This window comes from Baudoinia panamericana (assembly GCF_000338955.1).
Source record: "Baudoinia panamericana UAMH 10762 unplaced genomic scaffold BAUCOscaffold_2, whole genome shotgun sequence".
NCBI lineage: Eukaryota > Fungi > Ascomycota > Dothideomycetes > Mycosphaerellales > Teratosphaeriaceae > Baudoinia > Baudoinia panamericana.
Genome location: NW_006911258.1, coordinates 1,151,223 through 1,169,486, shown reverse-complemented (window position 1 = coordinate 1,169,486; position 18,264 = coordinate 1,151,223). Strand labels below are relative to the sequence as shown.

At 56.1% G+C, this 18,264-nt stretch overlaps 7 protein-coding genes across 7 annotated transcripts; 3 read left to right on the top strand and 4 right to left on the bottom strand.

Annotated features, from left to right (window-relative positions):
- The first annotated feature begins 46 nt into the window (after window positions 1-46).
- BAUCODRAFT_356848 (uncharacterized protein) lies at window positions 47-3,356 on the top strand. The gene is made up of 3 exons (XM_007675217.1): window positions 47-397; window positions 475-2,950; window positions 3,002-3,356. Exons 1-3 carry the CDS (start codon window positions 282-284, stop codon window positions 3,011-3,013), a joined length of 2,604 nt encoding a protein of 867 aa, XP_007673407.1. The 5' UTR covers window positions 47-281; the 3' UTR covers window positions 3,014-3,356.
- A 179-nt stretch (window positions 3,357-3,535) lies between these two features.
- BAUCODRAFT_49572 (uncharacterized protein) lies at window positions 3,536-4,525 on the top strand (the record flags this gene model as incomplete). Its single annotated transcript, XM_007674853.1, has 1 exon — window positions 3,536-4,525. A coding segment is annotated over one exon (990 nt), but the record flags the coding sequence as incomplete, so codon positions are not given.
- Window positions 4,526-4,680: 155 nt separating this feature from the next.
- BAUCODRAFT_30375 (uncharacterized protein) lies at window positions 4,681-7,760 on the bottom strand. The gene is made up of 2 exons (XM_007674829.1): window positions 4,841-7,760; window positions 4,681-4,728 (listed from the first exon to the last, which is right to left on the bottom strand). The coding sequence occupies exon 1, from the start codon at window positions 7,271-7,273 to the stop codon at window positions 4,895-4,897; it is 2,379 nt and encodes a 792-aa protein (XP_007673019.1). The 5' UTR covers window positions 7,274-7,760; the 3' UTR covers window positions 4,681-4,728; window positions 4,841-4,894.
- A 2,220-nt stretch (window positions 7,761-9,980) lies between these two features.
- Window positions 9,981-11,796, bottom strand: BAUCODRAFT_30373 (uncharacterized protein). The gene is made up of 3 exons (XM_007674828.1): window positions 11,326-11,796; window positions 10,644-11,269; window positions 9,981-10,590 (listed from the first exon to the last, which is right to left on the bottom strand). The coding sequence occupies exons 1-3, from the start codon at window positions 11,559-11,561 to the stop codon at window positions 10,433-10,435; spliced, it is 1,020 nt and encodes a 339-aa protein (XP_007673018.1). The 5' UTR covers window positions 11,562-11,796; the 3' UTR covers window positions 9,981-10,432.
- A 27-nt stretch (window positions 11,797-11,823) lies between these two features.
- On the bottom strand, window positions 11,824-14,146 carry BAUCODRAFT_356776 (uncharacterized protein). Its single transcript, XM_007675216.1, has 2 exons — window positions 12,786-14,146; window positions 11,824-12,734 (listed from the first exon to the last, which is right to left on the bottom strand). Exons 1-2 carry the CDS (start codon window positions 13,791-13,793, stop codon window positions 12,087-12,089), a joined length of 1,656 nt encoding a protein of 551 aa, XP_007673406.1. The 5' UTR covers window positions 13,794-14,146; the 3' UTR covers window positions 11,824-12,086.
- Window positions 14,147-15,467, top strand: BAUCODRAFT_356775 (uncharacterized protein). The gene has a single exon (XM_007675215.1). It carries the CDS (start codon window positions 14,501-14,503, stop codon window positions 15,188-15,190), a length of 690 nt encoding a protein of 229 aa, XP_007673405.1. The 5' UTR covers window positions 14,147-14,500; the 3' UTR covers window positions 15,191-15,467.
- A 1-nt stretch (window position 15,468) lies between these two features.
- On the bottom strand, window positions 15,469-17,633 carry BAUCODRAFT_356761 (uncharacterized protein). Its single transcript, XM_007675214.1, has one exon. The coding sequence runs from the start codon at window positions 17,436-17,438 to the stop codon at window positions 15,690-15,692; it is 1,749 nt and encodes a 582-aa protein (XP_007673404.1). The 5' UTR covers window positions 17,439-17,633; the 3' UTR covers window positions 15,469-15,689.
- Window positions 17,634-18,264: the final 631 nt, after the last annotated feature.

The following is an 18,264-nucleotide window of genomic DNA, read 5'->3' as shown; positions in this document are numbered from 1 at the left end:
GTGTGGCCCGCTTTCCGGTCATTCGGCGCCGACAGAGCAACATCCGCATTGGTAGCGATGTCCCGACTTGGTGTCACTCATGCACTATATCTTGGCGATCCATTGCTGATGTCGCCTGGCACGGTGCAGCGCGAAGCAGTACTGTTTCGTGTGTTGGACCATGGTTGACGGAGACTACAGAAGAGGCCGCCGCCTATTGTCCTGAAGCGCAACACCCCCAACTCCCCTCGTCCTTCGTCCCCGCTGCGAGTCAGCTTACAAACGACGCGTCGGCCGCAAGAATGGCAACACCATCGCGACAGCGTCCCGTCAGCGCTACATTCGTGCCGGGCGCCCTCGACGATGATTATTACATGCCCCCACCCATACCGGAGCTGGTCGCTCCCAACCCCCAGAGGTAACGCTCGCCAATATGCCCGCCTTTCTCAGGCTTGGTGAGAGGCGGAAGCGGAAGACTGACAAGAAGTCGTGCAGGATCAACCCGGAAATGTCAAATCAGATCCAAGGTGGCATGCAAAACCTGAACCTGCGTGTCACCAGTCCAACCAGTCCGCGATCCCGCAGCTACTCCGACCTACCCATACCGACCGATACGCCGTACCTGTCACCGTTCCCTAAGCCCATCAATCCACCGCCAAACGTCCCGCCATCAGATGATGAAGTCGAGACGACGTTGGAGAATGCGCGGAATGTCGTGCTCAACTCCAATGATCCCGAAATGCAGTTAGCGTGGGCCGCAGACGCCCTGGTGTATGTGGGAGTGTGTGCCGACAACGAGGAACGTATAGCGGCTGCCAAGCCAATTTCGGCGCGCCCTTCAACGCCGCGGATCGAACACGGTCTGAAAGTGGACGCAATGAACGTTGTCACTTTCCTAGCGGACCAGCATCACCCCAAAGCGGAGTTCTTGAGAGGCATGTGGCTAGAATGGGGCCGTTTCGGACAGCGAGAAGACAAGAAGGAGGCCTTTCGGTCCTACTCGAGAGCTGCGGACCGGGGTTACGCAAGGGCAGAGTACAGGATCGGTATGCTCTATGAATCATACAATGACCCAATTAAGGCGCTGCGGCACTACCACCGTGGTGTGGATGCTGGAGATGCTGCCTCCTGCTACCGTCTGGGGATGATGACCTTGCGAGGGCAGCATGGCCAACAACTCGATTATGCCAAAGGCTTGGATCTCATCCGTAGAAGCGCAGAGGCTGCAGACGAGAACGCAGCCCAAGGCGCTTACGTGTACGGCATGCTGCTTGCAAAGCAACTACCGCAGATCGAGATCCCGGACCGCATACTTCAACCTGACGAAGCGCAAGCGAAGCTCTACATCGAAAAGGCTGCTTACCTCAAGTTCGCAAAGGCACAGCTCAAGATGGGCTCTGCATACGAACTCGGAAGCCTCGGATGTAGTTTCGACTCTGTTTTGTCCATGCATTACAACGCGTTAGCGTCTAAGCAAGGTGAGGCGGAGGCAGACATGGCCCTGAGCAAATGGTTCCTTGTTGGCTCGGAGGGACTGTTTCCAAAGAATGAGGAGCTGGCGTACACATATGCTGAGCGAGCTGCAGCAAGTGGCCTAGGGACGGCAGAGTTTGCGATGGGCTACTTCAACGAGATCGGCATGTTCGTACCCGTCAACCTCGACAATGCGCTGCAATGGTACCACAAGGCTTCGAAGCACGGCAACAAGGACGCCAGTGGTCGCATCGAGGGATTGGCCAAGAAGCAGGTGCTGTCAAGGAAGGATCATGAGAACGTTGCAATCTCACGCATCAAGTCCACGCATGGGTCGCAGCACGGCCCACGACCTGAACGTCGTGAGCAGCAGCGACAGAACATTCCGAGTCGGCTTGCACAGGACACGACCGCAGACGAGGTGAGCGACGGGTATCGAAATGGTGGGCTAAAGCCGACAAATGGAATGCGGCTGTCTGGTTCATTTGTACAGCCTCCACTACGTGAGTCTTCAAGAACACCATATCCGCTTGACGACAGACCGCCCACTGTTCCACCGCTGGAGAGCAGGCCCCAGTCTGTGACGCCATATCCGATGGAAGATGGTCCGCCGATGCATAGTCTCACGCCACGACCGGGACCCGCCGGCGGCTTTCTCAATGCTCAGTCAACGCCACAAAGACCTGCCAATAGGACGGACCCGGAGATACGGCCAAGCTCAGCTTTTCACTTCAGACAGGATCCGCGCCCGGGCCCAATACAGAACCTTAATCAGCTACCCTCACAGACTAGGCCGCCCTATGGTGGCTACCCGTCGAGTGGTACCCTTCCTTCCGGCAAACCACTGCCTCCGCAACCACAACAACGATACGACTCGCATGAGCCGTACAATGGGCCAGCTCCAGCACAACGTCCTGCAGGCCACCGCATCGCGAGCGGGCCCCCGGGCATTCACACTTCCGCAGCTCAACAGATGCACCCACCAGAACCGCAACGCCCACTATTACAGCATCACCAGCAAAGTGCACCGGCAGCGCCACCTCAGCAGCCAGCGCAACAGAAAGATTCCAAGCCACAGCAACCAGTAGGGCCTAAGCTTGATATTGGCTTCATCGCACCACTCGAAGTCCGAGCTCACAAATACGGATCACAGGGCGACATCACTAACGTTACCGAACCGAGCCTAAAGCCGTCCGGTAGCATGCCTAATATGACTCAGCCTACGCGAGAGCGGACGCCGGCACCATCCCAACAACAGCAGCCAAAACCAAGTTCGAGACCGTCAAATAGTCGATTATCGCTGTCGAGCAGTGATGCGCCACGTCCTCCTCCGAAAGAGAGCACTGTGGCTCCTGCTGCGCCAGCATCGAAGCCGGCACCAGCAACAAAGCCGACGCCAGTCTATGCGCATCCACCAGCACCCGCCAAGCCGGCAGGAAAGGGTCCGAAGACTTTCGACGAAATGGGCATTCAAGCGCAGAAGCAGGACAGTGACTGTGTGAGTTGGTTCCACTGGCGGCGTGCGGAGAGATTTGCTAACAACATGTAGGTGGTAATGTAACGAAACAGGACGAAGCATGACACTTTCGATTGCAGTGATGTTATAGCGAGGCGTTTTGCGGGATGAGACGGCAAACATCACACATCGCCGCTGCTCTGCATGGCGTGGAGCATTTGTCATAGTGGTCGGCAAAGTCGCCAAGGACGGTGCATCTAAAGGGCATCGACACAGGGCTATCGATGCAAGCAACGCTCTGGTCAATCTACATACTTCCTATCTCGCTGCCCATTCCCCTCGTAAACTCACGCCGTTGGATGTACATAGTGTAAGAACATAAGCTCCTCGGCATGCTCCGGCCCGGCATGCAAGGGTCCGTTAGCTCCAGGTACGTCAGACTCGCAGGTGAATATCGTTGAAGGTGGGAGGATGATATGTGCGCCGATACCCTTTGCAGCCTTGTCTGCAATCCATCATCATCGATACCATGCGTATGACCCGATCACAGCCATGAGTCACCCGTGAGACGCACTGGTGCGCCTGGCGATGTCGACAGAAAGCCCACATGTTCCGGCTCGTGAATCTTCCCCGTCTCGTCCGCCTCTACACCCATCTGAAAAGCGAGCCTCGAATCCCTTCGTCTCAACACTAAATTACTTCACGGAGCCGGTCTCCTATACAGTGTCTGGGATAGTGCGGCGGTTGTCCGAAGACCAGGCTCCTACTCCTCTTGCCCGAGCCTTGAGCGCCAACTACAACGGCTCCATGACCGATCCGACGCTTGGGGTCTATCACCCACCACCGCAGCCCAAGCGACGCCTATCACCCTTTCAACCACCGCCGCTTACGCCTCTTACACTGAAGGGCTACAAAGACACTACCAAACACAAGTCGCGACTTCTAAGCAAGGCAATAGCGGAAGAGATACGGCTTCTCATACCTGCCCGCCTCCAGCTAATGGACAGCTGGAACCTGACCTACTCGCTTGAACAGAATGGCAGCACTCTCAGCACATTATACAATCTCTGCGACGCGCACCGCGGAAAGCGAGGCGGCTTTGTCCTTGTAGTCCGTGATGCTGGCGGAGGCATCTTCGGTGGCTACTTGACCGACGCACCGAAACCGCAACCTCACTATTACGGCTCCGGAGAGTGCTTTTTATGGCGAGCCTTCAGACTACCGGCACTTCCGGATCTTAGCAGTCTGCCGCCACCACCAAGCGCAGACACCACGCATTTGGGCCGCATGACAACGGTGGCCCTGTCAAGACAATCTTCTTGCGCGACACTCTCGGAAGGGAAGGCAAATGGCACGGGAGTCGGCGCCAAATCTGGCACTGCTACGCCGGAACGAATACGCTTCAAGGCTTTCCCGTACACGGGCGAGAATGATTTTCAGATTCTCTGTCAAGCGGAGTACCTCAGTTTGGGTGGCGGTGATGGCAAGTACGGACTCTGGCTAGACGACAGCCTGAATAGAGGGGTGAGTGATACCTGTCTGACGTTTGGTAATGAGGCATTAAGTGAGGAGGGTATGAAATTCGATGTCCTTGGAGTCGAGGTCTGGTATATTGGCGCGTGAGGAACCAGCCCACTCCAGGCATTAGCGAATACGCTATGGAGACGAAGCGAGCTGCATTGGTGTGGTCGCACTCTTGCACTAGATACCCTAATTTTCCTTTAGAACTGCAGAAGAGGGATGCATCTCTGGCTCTAACAATAAGCCGTGCACCTGGCATACGTCTTGCGATGCGTTATGTTCGCTATCACTAGACAATGGTATGCTATATGTTCCATCTCGTCCAGGATCACGCGAGGTTCGCGATAGCGAATACCCACTGAGCTGCTCATCTGGCATGCCTCATGCATTTATACTGACTAGAGTACAAAGATCTTAAGCTCGTATGGAAGGCTGGTGTCGGTCTTGCTATGCAATCTTGGCCCATCAGACGCCAGAGTACAACGAGTCGCTTAGCCAGTCATCCCGTACGCGCTCTGCCCGTGGCGTCTGCGTCCTCTTGCTCAACGAACGTATGAGCTCACCACCTCGGACGAACAGTTGCCGGAGTTTCTCGCCGAAGCGCTTGAAATGGAACTCAGCCTTGCCCATGCCAATGCCGTCGTAGGTGTGTGCAGAGCTGGTAGTGCCAATAGCACGTTCTGCGTTCAACGACCCGGCATCGTATGTGGTGCTGCCATCAAGGTACGCCAGGTCATCAGCAGGATCTAGTCGGACCGGCCTTGGCTTGGCCTTCATCTTAGTCAGACGCTTGCGGAATGAGGCACCATGGGCCCGGCGATGATGCTGCCTCTCCGAGCTGTCGTCCGAAAAGAATGAGCGCACCTCGTCAAGATTCAAGGCTGCTGGTGGAGTCAGGGAGGACGATGGATAGCGATCGCCTGGCTTATGTGGTAGGGTGCCGTCATCCGGGCGGCTTGCCGGCGAGGGCACGCTGCGCGTAGCGTCTTCGCCATGAGTCGTGCGGCTCAATGTGCTGAACCCGATCTTCTTTGATATCGAACCAATAATGGAGCGCCTAGAATGCTTGCCCAGGTGGTGGACATTGACTCCCGTGGCTTGCTCTGTGGTGATCGATGCTGAGCGGTCGAGGTTTTTGGTGATGGAGCCGATATCGATGCCTTTGGTAGTATCGGTAGGCTCACCGGAAGATGTAACCTCGAGAGACCTGCCGTTGCAGATAAGCTCTCCAGTAAGATCGCGCGTATGAGCTTCAGTCGGAACGGTGAGGTCTACTGGGACGTTAGTGCCAGCCCACGGGTAGTTCTCATCCTGGTTCCAACGTCTGCTGGCGCTCGAGATGATTAGAGAACGCTTGCTGCGGGTGATAGGATTCATCTCTGGCGGCAGCAACTGCTGGACTTCTTCCTCGCTCATAGGTGACTTGTGACGTACGAGGGCTGGTGGAGGCCGAGCAGGCTCTTGGCCAAGGTCTGATGGAGCGGATACGGAGCCGGTGAGGTATGATGCCTTGCCATCGGTGGAGTTGATCGCAGACACCTTGTCTGCGGAAGCAGACACTGGTAACGGTGGAAGCTCCTTGTCGGTGAGGAGCTTCCGTGTCGGCATCATCGAGTCGTGAGTGCCGTTCTTGACGATCTCTTCAGCACGCTCGGCAAGCGTATGGAAGCCTGCGGAGGTGCGATTAGAGAGTACAGTGTCTGGTCTTTTGCCATCGCCGAGCTGCTGGATGTCGTCAATGGCATGTTTAACATTCTCTTCAATTGTGGGTACGCTGTCGGCAAGGTGCAGATTGTATAATGCAGGCAGCAAGTTGGTCAGCCGCTCCGACAAGCCGCTTACTGATGGAATAGAGAGACGGTTGACCTGGTCTGCGACGTTCAAGAAGTCTTCCAGAGATAGCGGCCGGCTGCGTTGCTGTTCGTCGACCCCCTCCAGCTTGGTTGACTCCTGAACCTCAACGACGGGAATGCCATCAGCAGCCGGCAGATCTTTGGCGTCCTCCTCATCGTCTAGCTCGTCTACGTCTGCGCAATGGCTGCCGAAGTCCTCAGGCTTGCTGAAGAAGCTTGCGTAGCGCTCCCGTAAAGGCTCGGTACTCTGAGGGCGCTGCGGAGACGGGCAGTAGATACCAGAGAAGTCGCGACGACGGACAATCTCCATGGACCTGGCAGGTCGGATCTCAAGCGCCTCGTTCAACTTGTCGATGAGGTCCATACGACTGAAGTTCAGAGATGGCAGATCTCGGAGATCGGCCAGGGGACGATTGTAGTGGCGTGCAGCCCGGCGAGCCTTCGATTTCTCGGCGGACTCTTGCAAGCGACGCTCCTGCATGGCCTTGACGGCAGCGATGCGAGCTGGCAGGATGAGCTGCTGACTGCCGTTACGTGAGTCACTGCGCCTGCGATGCTCGTTGATGCTCATGTCCTCAACAGACTCTTCCTTGAGCCCAGGCAGGTGCGCGCTGCCAAATCTGCTTCTAAGACCGTTGCCGGACACGTATCGTAATTCTCCGTGCTCACACGACGGGTGAATTGAGTCGAAGCTTGCATCCTGGGGTAGCGGACGTCGTATGATCGACTTCACCTTGTTTATAGTGGGCTCGTTGGTATACTGGTCACGTTGAGACTGCGACTTGTTGATGTTCAGTGGCATGACCTGATCTGCGAAAGTCACCGAGTTGTGCTGCGCTGACTCTGGCCCAAGCCCTCTACCTCTGGGTAGGCGAGGTGGCGACTCGGGGTTTTCTGGCGAGCTGCTGGGCGGGATGGTGACAATCTGTGGCTTTCCAATCGTGATAGTGGTATTTGGCAGTGAGAAGCGGACAGCCACGTCAGTGATCATGTCGGAAGTTGTATTCATCGAGGTCTCCGCCATAGTGCTTAAGTCAGGAGGCAGCGAGTATCGGCTGCTGGTCGGCGTCTCGGTGTTTGTCAGAGTCGACTGTGGCAATTGCACTGACTTGGAGTATGTTCGAGGCGTGCGTGGAGTAGGTGGTGGTGCAGCCTCCGTTGACAATGAGCGATTTGGACTCGTGGACTCATCAATGGCGCTATGGTCGGTCTGCTGTGCTTCCCCAACACGCAGCGTCCCGTCTATTCCGAGGGTCTGCGTTTGAAGTGGACTGACTGCAGAGCACCTGCTAATATCTTCACCCGGTTGCAGTGGACTGACCGGCGCCCTTTCAGAGCTGCATGGCTCTGGCTTTGAGGCTCCGATCTGTCGCTGCATTTGCGGTACCCTCTCCCTCAAGCGTTGATGTTGCAACGTGATCGTGTCAGCGTCTAGGATGAATGGGTCCCGTGCCTGGGTTTCGTTGGACGTTGTTGTCGTATCCACTGGTACCGAAAAACGCAGAGCATAGTTGATGCCGGAGATAGCGTCCGGTGATGCGGTGACGGCAGAGCCAGTGGTGGATCCTTGCCGCCTGATGTTCGGCGTATCTGCAGGGCCACTGCTTGAGGCTGGAGTCGACTTTGTCGCCTTCGAAGACGTTGTCAGCTTGCTGGGCTCTCGCTTGATCTCCACCTGAACGTCGACCTCTGCAGTAGCTGCCGTGTCGGACGGGCTTGCCGCATCGTCAGCGGTGCTCGACGTGACAGCCAGTTCAGCCTTTACCAGCTCGCGCGTCAAGCGCTGCTGCAGCTTTGGTTTGGCTGGCGTACCGGAAAGCTCAGCTACCCTGACCGGCAAGGCAGGCAGTTCGACAGGCGCTTCGAATTCCTCGATGATGATGAAGCGCGTCGTTTCGTTAGCAGCAAGCTCGTAAGGCGCCGACACGTCGCCTTCAAGTGTAGTTTCTACAACCAGACGATCCGAGGGTTGGCCAAGAGTGCCATGCGCAACCTCGTCATTGACATTTCTTTTCGCGGCGGCTTGAGTTGCAGCCCTGGACTCAAGCATGGCCCTCACGCGCTGGACAAAGCCCGTCGGTGGCACTGAAGGGTGATGTACCTCAACTTCGGACTCGTGGACGACCTTCTCCAGACCTTCTGCATATTCGAAGTATCTTGCCGGCAGCACAGGATCGCTTGACGCGTCCGGCAGATCTGTCAACGCTGGGTCAATGAACAGTGGATCGACCGCAACTTGCGTGGTCGTCTGGTCTCTAGGCGTAGGAGGACCGGATGACGTGGGTGCTGTGCCAGAAGATGGCGGATCTGACGATGGCGGACCAATGTCTGTCATTGGAGTATCTGTACGCTGTGGCAAATGGCGTGCCATTCTCGCAGCGTTGTGGAACATCGAGTGTGCCATTGGAACAACATTTGCCAATGGCGGTGGACCGCGACGGTTCGCACGGTAAGCTGGATGCGGCATCGCATACGGCGCGTAGTTCGGACGCACTGGACCATACTGCGGAGGCCCGTAGTGAACCGGATGCGCCACGGGTTGCATCTGTTGTTGAGCCTGTGCTCTGGCCGACATTGGCAGGCCTGGGTCGGAACGCATATGCCGTGATCGGTAGGTGAACTGAGTTTGCTCGTAGTCCAAAATCGGAGAAACGGTCATGGTACGTGGCGGCGCCGCGCGGACATTGAGGTACTGTCCAGCGGGGACATTCCCATTGCCATCGTAGCTGTTGTAGCTCAGTGGCGGAGGACGCTGCATTGGCATTGAAGAAACACCCGAGCGTCCGCCAGCATATGCGTGAGGTGAGATTGGCTGACCTTGTGCGGACATGTCGCTGAGGGCTGGTGAGGGCGAACGGTACCCAGGTCGCTTGAGACGAGTTGGGTACACGTAAGGGCCCTTGTTGTCCAACATAGGGGGAATGTTGCTTGGGCGCAGTCGCTGCCCATGGCGTGGCTCGTGACCCGCGCGCTTCAGGCTTGTGGCCGAGCGATTGCGCGGAAGCTGCGTAAATGCAGGTGCCGAGGTCAAGGAGTATGAACGGGTGTCTCGGTGTTTGTCGTGTACTGGCGCCGGCATCTGCAAAATGGACTCGCCTGTGTTGACTGGTGGCAGTGAGGGTGGCATACTCTGCATGCTTGTAAGCGAGCCTCGGCGGGCGTAAGCAGTATTGTCGCTGATGCGGGAGGTCTGGGAGCCTGCGTAATGGTGATGCGAACGGGTGCCTGTTGGGTAATGGTGCGATGAGCCAGACGGTAAGGGCATCTCGGATGACAGGGAAGGCCGGCTTGCATGGCCTCTCCGCTGGTGTGAGGGACGCGGCACAGTGGGCAGACGGCCGCGGTTGAAGGAAAGCGCACCAATATCGCCAGTGTCTGTGCCGGTCTTGAGCATGCTGAGCACACCGGCACTGGATAGGGCGTCGTTGCCTCTGCCGCCAGCCGGAGGACCAGAGCGGACTGAGCCTGTCATCCCGGAGACATTGCTGGCTCTGCTATTGCGTCCGCTGACGCTCGAGACCTGGTCGGTATGAGGCATTGTGCCGCCTCTCGAGGCGTGTTTTCAAAGAGCGACTTCAACGTCCAAGACTGGTATCCAAAAGCGGAGCAGACAAGATGATCAGAATGTGGCAACGGGCGAAAGATGATGGGTGAGGAGGCGAACAAACAGAAATGCAAGCGAAGCAACTTGGAGAGAGAGAGAGAGCAACACGTGGCGGGCTAAACCTGCCATTGAGCATCGCGTTTCAGTGAAAGTGCAGGTGCTGCGTCGTAATGTGCCGCAGTCGCAGTTTTGCTGCCGAGGTGGAGGTTGGGTGGATGCAATTGTAGGTATTGCAGCAGCAGGAGCAATTTGCAAGAAGCGGAAGAGTGCTTAGATCGTGCCTGCCATGCTCACGTCAATGACGCAGTTGGCACGCTATCGGTTGCTTCATCTTGTTATCTGACGGCGAAGTAGCAGTTGCATCAAGTCTCCAGCATGCAGTGTGGAAGGATGACCTACTGTAGGGTATATTGTTGCTGCCCAAACACGCCACCGATTCAGCAACCGCCTCGCGCCTTCCATGCTGCTCGCCTCGCCTTGTCTCGATTGCAACATGCTTTACTCCCCTGCAAGTCCATGCCATGGCCCCAGCCGAAATCCGAGCATCTAGTGAGCGCCAGCCTTCTGTCCACCCAAATGCATTTGGGCTTGACCAGCGCTGTGTTGGGCAGAGGCCATGCCCTGTCCAATATGACTCTCCGTTGTGGGGATACTATCCTTGTCCTTCTCCCACGCCGCCGGTCGAGCATACTTCAGATCCTTCCCTAAAACAAGCAGTAAGCGCTAGGTTCTGCACGAATAATAAATCGCAACTCACAAGGCCCTTCGTCACTAAGCTGGCAGCCGCCCTTGCAGTGACACTTGCCGCCAAATTCTGCTGGCAGGTTCTCCTCCGGAACTTGACTTAACAATTCCGACTTATAGTTCGAACCAAGCACGTGTATCTTCGCAACCGTCACAGGATCTAGGAATCGCTTGACAACGCTGAAGATGCCGCTGAAGCCCCATGGCGCATTGATGATGTAGAGTTTACCAAGGCGTTCCGGGTAATAGTTCTGACTGACACCTGACGCCTTTTGCAGATAGGGATAAACCTGGTTCGCCTTGGAGAGTCCGACTCCCTTAAGGTCGAGGACGGTACAGCAGGTTTCGAGAAGTTGGCCTGCCTTCCTCGAGCAGGCGGGCAGACGCGGATCCGCAACCTTCTCGTACTCCACGACCAGGTTTTCCAGCATGCGCTCGTCAGTGGTGATCTTGCGTAGCGCATCCAGGTCGGCCTTGCCAAGCTGCTCGATGTATAGCGGTCTGCCGTCCTTGTCTGTCTTGTGGTAGTACTGCGGGTAGTAGGCGAAGACTTGCGCCTTCTCGTGGTAGTCGAACGTCCGTACGAGGTTGTCCACACCGCCGCCGAACTGTTTCCGCCACTGTTCGCACTCAATGAACCTGCCAACTCTTGTCAGCTACGGCCTGACAGTATGCACGTCCATCCAAGCCCTTACATCTTCTTAGCTAATTGCACGTCAAACTTCCTTGCGCGCAAGAAGCGAAGCATGGTCAATGTGTCAAGCCTCTCCTTGTACCCTTCCTGCTCCAACATCATGCGCAGTTGATGCACAGCAGCATCTTGCTCTTTCGTAGTATGGCCTGGATGTCCAGGTCGTGGATCTGGCGAAGTTGTAGGGAAGTCATAGTTATCGTACTTCGGGTCAAGCTCCATATGCGGGTTCTGAGCCATGTTGGCGATGGCGTGGTGACTCAGCTCGTGTAACCAAGATAGTGGTGGTCCCGCGGCCGAAATCGTTGTAAACTAGGCTAGGTGGTTGCGATATTGAGGCGGCCTCGAAGTCGTATCTATCGTTGCTGCGGAGTCGAGCATGTGTTCCCGCTCACATTCGATGTTGGCGTGAGAGAAAGTCCAGCCGCCAAAGCTGTGGCTGAAGCTTGCAATGACGCAGGGTCTTGGCGAACCCTGCCGTCAGTGGCAGCCCACGTTGACTGAGCCATTGGCTGCAAAGGCACCGTGAAGATCAGGAAGGCACAGTCAGGCGGATGACTACGCCAGGCACATGTACGGTCACGTTGCACGTGCCGCTGTATATACAAAGAGCTTGACGTTCCAGCTTCCCAGTCCAACTCTGCGCCGTACCGCCAGCGCCTACGCTACCTTGATGTCAAATGTGAAATAAAAGCCGATGGCTACTCGAAGAGCCTCCGCGAAGCGACAGTGGAACGTAGGGTATCAAAGTCAGTGATGCATCGCTCATGATACTTTGTGCCGGCTGGACTGGCTTGAGCTTCTGTCAAGCTCACCACTGCCGCGCATATACTCGGCGCTTGCCCGGACACTGTCCATATTCGGTCGCGAGCTGTTCGAGCTGCTCCTTCTCCGTCGCATCCGCATCTCCTCTGGGTCGGCGGGCGAGAGCCCGCTCACCCGCGCATAGAGGTTGAGAACGTCGGTCAAGCTGACAACCCCTGACAAGCGCCCGCTTAAGCTCGCACCCGGGATCTGCGCTGCGGATATGCTGACGCCAGGAGTGAGGCTTGTGAAGGGTGGACCAGGAGTCATCTCCGCTCCTTGACCATGTTTTGCCGGCGTGGCTAAGTGAACCGCCGGCGCCGGCAGATGCGTACTCGAATTTGCTACGCTAAGCGGAGCAGTTGCAGTATGCAAACCTGGTGACGGTGGCACGCTAGCGGAGGGTGAAGGTGGCTGTACGATCCACATGCGGTGGGAGCGAGTCGCGCAGAGTTTCGAGACGGTATGCGCCAGTGTGCTGACAGGTGTGACGTAGAAGACAGGGTACGAGTCTTTGCCATCCCACATCCCTCGTTCGGAGAGGATGACGGAGATGAAGTGGATGCAGCTCGACGAGAGAAGTGGTATGGAGGAAGTGTCGGTAAGTAACTGCAAGGTATGGTCAGCATGATCTTCAAAAGCTGGAGTAGGCGACCTTACCCTCACGTCAACGTGGCTAATGTTGCCCACAACGTTGCGCTGACTGTCCAACACGGGTATTGACGAGATCCCCTCATTGTGCATCAATCGTAACGCATCAGCAAGCGGCTTGTCACCATTGATGGCAAGGACTTGCTTGGCACCTAAGCCAAGTTCCTGTAACGAGCATGCGTACAGAGATTCCGTTGCTGCGAAGTTTTGATGGTTGTCCCAGAAGAAACGGACCAATCGTAGCTGACTGAGCACTCCTATAGCCTCACTTGTGCCTTCCTTGCAAATGATGACTCTGTGTGAGCCGCTACCTAACGTTTGCATCGCTGACGTCAAGTATGCTGTATGCGCGAGGAACTCGGGTTGCTCGCGAGCACCCAGATGCTCGTTAACGTCTCGGAGGGGGATGGCTTCACCGCTTCGTGCTCGCTCCGCAAGCTCTTGTGCCAGTTCGTCCGGCTGTGATAAGCCAAGTACCAGTAGGAGGTACGCGTTTAGGTCTGAGTAGTCAAAAGTACCGATAGCAGTCTTAGTCTTCGTTGACTCCCGAATGAGCACCACGTTCGGTGCGCCAGATTTGATCAGGAGCTTCGTGGTGTCTTCGATGGTTGTGTCGAGCTCAACGAAGCGTGTCTCGGCCGGGTCAATGATATCTTGAACCTGTATCGTCCGCCAATCCTTGCCCTTGAACCGCGCATCTTCCCCTGTTGCCTTCGATTGAGGAGTCATCAGTAAGTCCGTCAGTGCTTGGCCAGAGAAGGACTGTGTTCTGGAGGTTCTGGGTGAGGGTGGATAATTGCGGAGGTTCTCGGCGAAGCTAGAGCGATGTGAGACTGCCGGTGAAGGCGTAAGAGAAGAGTCCTTGCGAGGCGAGTGAAAGGGTGCCCCGCTGGACGGAACTTCGGTCTTGAGTGCGGCAGGCTTCAACACCGGCGACGACCTGCCTTGCTTGTTCGTGAAGACATTGCCAGAAGATGTAGAGGGCCTCGCGGTGTTGGCAGAGGGTATCTGGGCCATGATGGCGATTGGAAGGTGCAGGTCGGATCCGTTCCGATAGCGTGGCCAAGATGTTCAGTCCGGTATTACTTCAATACACAATGACTTTGTACCCGCGGAGCCTCATCTCTGCCGTCCACTGGTGGCTGCACTATCTGCGGACGGAAGAGTGGTGAACATTCGCCTTGCCAAGGAACGCCCCCTCGGTGACCTGCGCAAGCGCTCAATTGCGTCTGAAGCTAACGACCCCTCCCTCGATGGGGACCGAGGGGACGTGCACTTGAAGCCGTACAAACTACGACGGTGTCGCCCTCGGTCCGCGAAGCAGCTAAGTCAGTCCTCCTCAACCTGTCGAGTGTGGTCTTGTAACTACATCCATTGAGACCATCCCCAACTGCGGAGTGCGCAGGTCGATTGCCTTCGCTGACTGTTGGGACTTCACATCTGTGTGGCAGCAGGGAAGATGCGCGCCTTGTCTCGTGACATTCGATGAGTCAGAACCCACTGCTTATCAAGCGTCCCTGCTCCAGACAATCGCATCATTACGCTGTCCAAGACTAGTACCCGCATGGCTAGAAACGATTCTGCTTCTTGAGGATCCTCATAGTCATTACAGCCTTAAGCCTGTGGCAAAGCTGCATAGGATACTAGGACATCAGAAACACAATCGTCCGCTCCTGGGCACTATTTCCCCCAGCGTGCCAACTTGAAACCTAGCTATTGTGAACATGTCGCTGAAGGAAGCATATTCGCTCGCGCACACCGCGCAGTGTAGACTGCAGATGGAAGTCAATCGTCCAGAGCGGAATCTTCGTTTCGTTGTCGGCCACTTGATGCATTATGAGCATCTACGTCTTCGCATTGTCGAGATTGAGCACGATATCAGCAAGAGTGAACGAGCTAGCGCAGTCGCCTTCCACGGCACCGGGCACGTTGCGGACCACAGGCTTCAGCATAAGCCGTCAACCGGCCAGCTAGGCGGAAAGAAATCGCCACCTCCACCAGCAGCTGATTTTGAAGACGAGGATGATGATGAGGAGGACGATGACGACGACGATCACGAATTTGATGATGAGGTCGAGGGCATTGAGGAAGATCTTGGCCTCACACGCTTTCCATCAGCCACCGCAAACCCACCAAGAGCGCCGCCCGATTTGGTCCCGGACTACGCTGACGACGAGGATGAAGATGAAGACGAGCCTACCTCGCCCGAGGAGCCCGATCGGGCAACTCTAGAGCACGCAATGAAGGGCGAGAGTAACGAGAACCTGGCAAAGTACTACGCGTCCACGCGCAGTTGTCCTTGTCACGGCAAGACTGATGCGCCCGCATTGGGCAGAGTATGGGAGCTTCCAAAGAGTGAGAAGCGTCCTCATAGGGAAGGAGTGACGATCGCCGTGGCGGAGGTGCAAGCCTAAGTAATTCGAGGGAATGGGCGGGCGCCGAGCACAGCAATTGCATGTGTTTGTATCTACTCCAGCGTTATCGCCGAATTTAAGCAGTCCGTTACATCGCTTGTATATGCTAAATGCAGCCCAAGATCCGAGAGCGTGCCAGCACGGATGGTATTGAGATACTGTTGCCTCCACTTAAGCGATGAGGGCTTTAACCCAACACATAATCAACGAGCAAAATGGCAGAACTTCCACCCTAGTGACTTATTGACTCACACATGACCACTGTTGTACTGTGGGGGATGGAAGCATAAAAGTGTCAAACAACTATCATAGCTCGGGATAACTTGACTACCTGATCAACGCGAAATTATGCAGCAAAATTGAAATAGGAAGAGTACGATGATGTACAGAGGTTGAGTGCTATATAATATAGTCGATTAGGCAAGTGATATTGATCTATGCACGCCGCCGTGGGGTCTCATTACCAACGAGTGAAAACAAATGCCATCCGCTAGCTAATCTACACCTGCTGGTGTGCCTTCTCGGCAGCAACCTCGTCAGACGGGTCAGAGTCGCTGCGGTCAATGTTGCGCGACGCCGACATGCCTGCAAGGGCAGGGTCGAACTGAGGAGTACCTGGCACCTCGCCTGCCAACTGCTCGAGGGTGAGACGCTTGGTCTCCGGAATCAAGAGAGTGGTGAAGCAGCCGCACAACATGAAGAGAGCGTAGATCTCCATGACGTGGTTGAGCCAAGGGCTTGCGTTGCTTGGGGTAGCACCGCGGGTACGAAGAGTACCGATGGCGACCTGAGCGATGATTGAACCAATCTTGCCGGCGGCGGCAGAGATACCGTGCGAGGTCGAGCGGTAGCGAGTTGGGAAACATTCACCCGGCACAATGAAGGTGGTCGAGTTCGGGCCGAAGTTGAAGAAGAAGTTGCACAGAACGTAGCAGGCAAGCTGGCCGTGGTGACCAATTTTGTAGTAACCGAAACCCCAGATGCAGAACAAGATGGTGAGGAGAACGAAACCCATCATCTGAATTGGCTTCCGGCCGATGGTGTCACAGAGGGCGACGGTAACCCAGTAGCCAGGAATAGCGCCGGCGCAGACAAGGATGATGTTGCCGACAGCGATGTTGTACAGGTAAAGGTACATGTTGGGGGTGCTGCTGCCGTAGCCAATGGCCTGAAGAATCACGGAGTTGTTAAGGGACACGCCGTAGAAAGCGACATCGAGAAAGAACCAGGAACCAGCAGTGCCGAGAAGGACACTGCCATACTTCCACTGGCCGTAGTGGTGCGCGAAATCGGACCACGAGGCCTTCGGGATCTCAAGCTGAGGAGCCTGTTCACGCATGGTCTGGACGCGGGCAATCTCGTCAGGGACACCTTCGGGGGTGCTGCTGAGGTAGGCCTTGATGTCTGAGCCACCCTTGACAACGTCACGGGTAACATCAAAGGTGTAACGAGGAGTCTCGGGGATGGTGAGACGGTAGTAAAGAGCGATGCAAGCCGGAACAGCGCCGAAGCCGATGATGATACGCCAGATCTTGTCGACCGCAACGCCGCAAACACCGGTGCAGGTGCCACGGTTCTTGGCACTCTTGAGAGAACCCTTGAAGCCGGAAATAGCGATAAGAGCAATGATACCAGCAGCGAACTGGCCGATACCCTGCATGGCGAACACGGAGCCCATCATGGCACCACGCCACTTGGTAGTAGCGAACTCGGAGGTGATGATGGAGGAGAGCGGGTAATCACCACCGATACCGACGCCCATCAACACACGCCAGAAGATGATGACACCGACAATGGTGATGGCTGGCGAGCGAGAAGTGAGAGCCTGGGCGAGAGTGGCGAAGATGATGACGATGAGCTCGAGACCATACATCCTCTTGCGACCGACCTGATCGGCCAAGTAACCGAAACCAAGCTGACCGATAACCGTGCCAGCGGAGGTGGCAGCTTTGATAGCGGTGTCGGCGGAGGCGGGAATCATACCACGTTTTGCCGTGGCGATTCTGGTGCTGTTCCAGTAGACGACACCCAACATGGTCGTGACCATGCCGATGGCGAAAATATCGTAAGCATCAGTGAAGAAACCGATACCAGCGACAACGATGGCGCGAATGTGGTACCAGCCGAAAGGAGCCTTGTCGATCTCAGCAAGCGCGAGTCTGCGGCGCTCGTTCGGGTCGGCGATGTGAGCGTAGTCATTGTGGAAGTTGTGGAAGGCAGAGTTGCCTCCTGCCGTTCGGCCAGCCATTGTAGTTGTCGAGCTTCGATGAAGTGAAGTCGACGACAAGATATGGTACAAGGAAAGGACAAGTCGCCAAGGTTGAGCGTGACTTGAGTAAGGCGCGGGTTTCCTGGGCGCAAGGGGCTTCGTCTTTATCAAGGCGCAACGCAAGAGTCGCCAAGCGCAAAAAGACTCTCACCCTCCCACCAAAAAGCGCGGTGATACCATTAGTGCGAGGCAAAGCTCTTCGACACGGCTTCTGGACGGCACGCTAATGCGGCGGAAGCTAGCTCCTCGCCCTGAAGCGACCATAGTGGCATTTGGGAGGCCCCACCACCTTCTCTGACCTGCAGCTTGTAGCGCCCAAAACTAAAAGCAACGGCCAATTGCAAAGGACGACAGCATGCACGCGCAGGGTTATGCCAAGCAGCTATGACCTATTGCTGCAATTGAGTCGGCTGTCTTGCTCGATCCGGGCGGCGATGATTTGACGCGCCTTTCTGGCTGCCACGCATCAAACCGCGTCAAATGAGAGCCTCCAGCGCGTTGCCCGACCGTCTGGGTCTGCCCACTAGCAGCGATCACTCTCCGACATCTCTGATTCGAGTGGCGATAGCTCGAGTCAAGGGCCAGCGTCATTCGATGGTTTGCGCAATCAGCGCCCATAACATGGATCGGACGACGCGAGCTTGATCTCAGCGGACAAGCTACACGCTCAAGCCCCAAGACACGCTTAAGCAAGCCAAGGCGGTTCAGATGCCTGGCAAAGGACGTCACGCAATGTTGTACGCTGATGAGTTCCCTCCAACAGATTGCCATACAGACATCGCCACGAGCTTCGCTTTGCGGCTGA

Coding starts and splice junctions, on each gene's coding strand:
- BAUCODRAFT_356776 (XM_007675216.1), bottom strand. CDS start 13,793: ATGGCCCAGATACCCTCTGCCAACACCGCGAGGCCCTCTACATCTTCT. Junction 12,735..12,785: donor TTAGCCACGTTGACGTGAGG/GTAAGGTCGCCT, acceptor CATACCTTGCAG/TTACTTACCGACACTTCCTC.
- BAUCODRAFT_30375 (XM_007674829.1), bottom strand. CDS start 7,273: ATGATCACTGACGTGGCTGTCCGCTTCTCACTGCCAAATACCACTATC.
- BAUCODRAFT_356761 (XM_007675214.1), bottom strand. CDS start 17,438: ATGGCTGGCCGAACGGCAGGAGGCAACTCTGCCTTCCACAACTTCCAC.
- BAUCODRAFT_30373 (XM_007674828.1), bottom strand. CDS start 11,561: ATGGCTCAGAACCCGCATATGGAGCTTGACCCGAAGTACGATAACTAT. Junction 11,270..11,325: donor GTGCAATTAGCTAAGAAGAT/GTAAGGGCTTGG, acceptor AAGAGTTGGCAG/GTTCATTGAGTGCGAACAGT. Junction 10,591..10,643: donor GCTTAGTGACGAAGGGCCTT/GTGAGTTGCGAT, acceptor TGCTTGTTTTAG/GGAAGGATCTGAAGTATGCT.
- BAUCODRAFT_356775 (XM_007675215.1), top strand. CDS start 14,501: ATGTCGCTGAAGGAAGCATATTCGCTCGCGCACACCGCGCAGTGTAGA.
- BAUCODRAFT_356848 (XM_007675217.1), top strand. CDS start 282: ATGGCAACACCATCGCGACAGCGTCCCGTCAGCGCTACATTCGTGCCG. Junction 398..474: donor GTCGCTCCCAACCCCCAGAG/GTAACGCTCGCC, acceptor GAAGTCGTGCAG/GATCAACCCGGAAATGTCAA.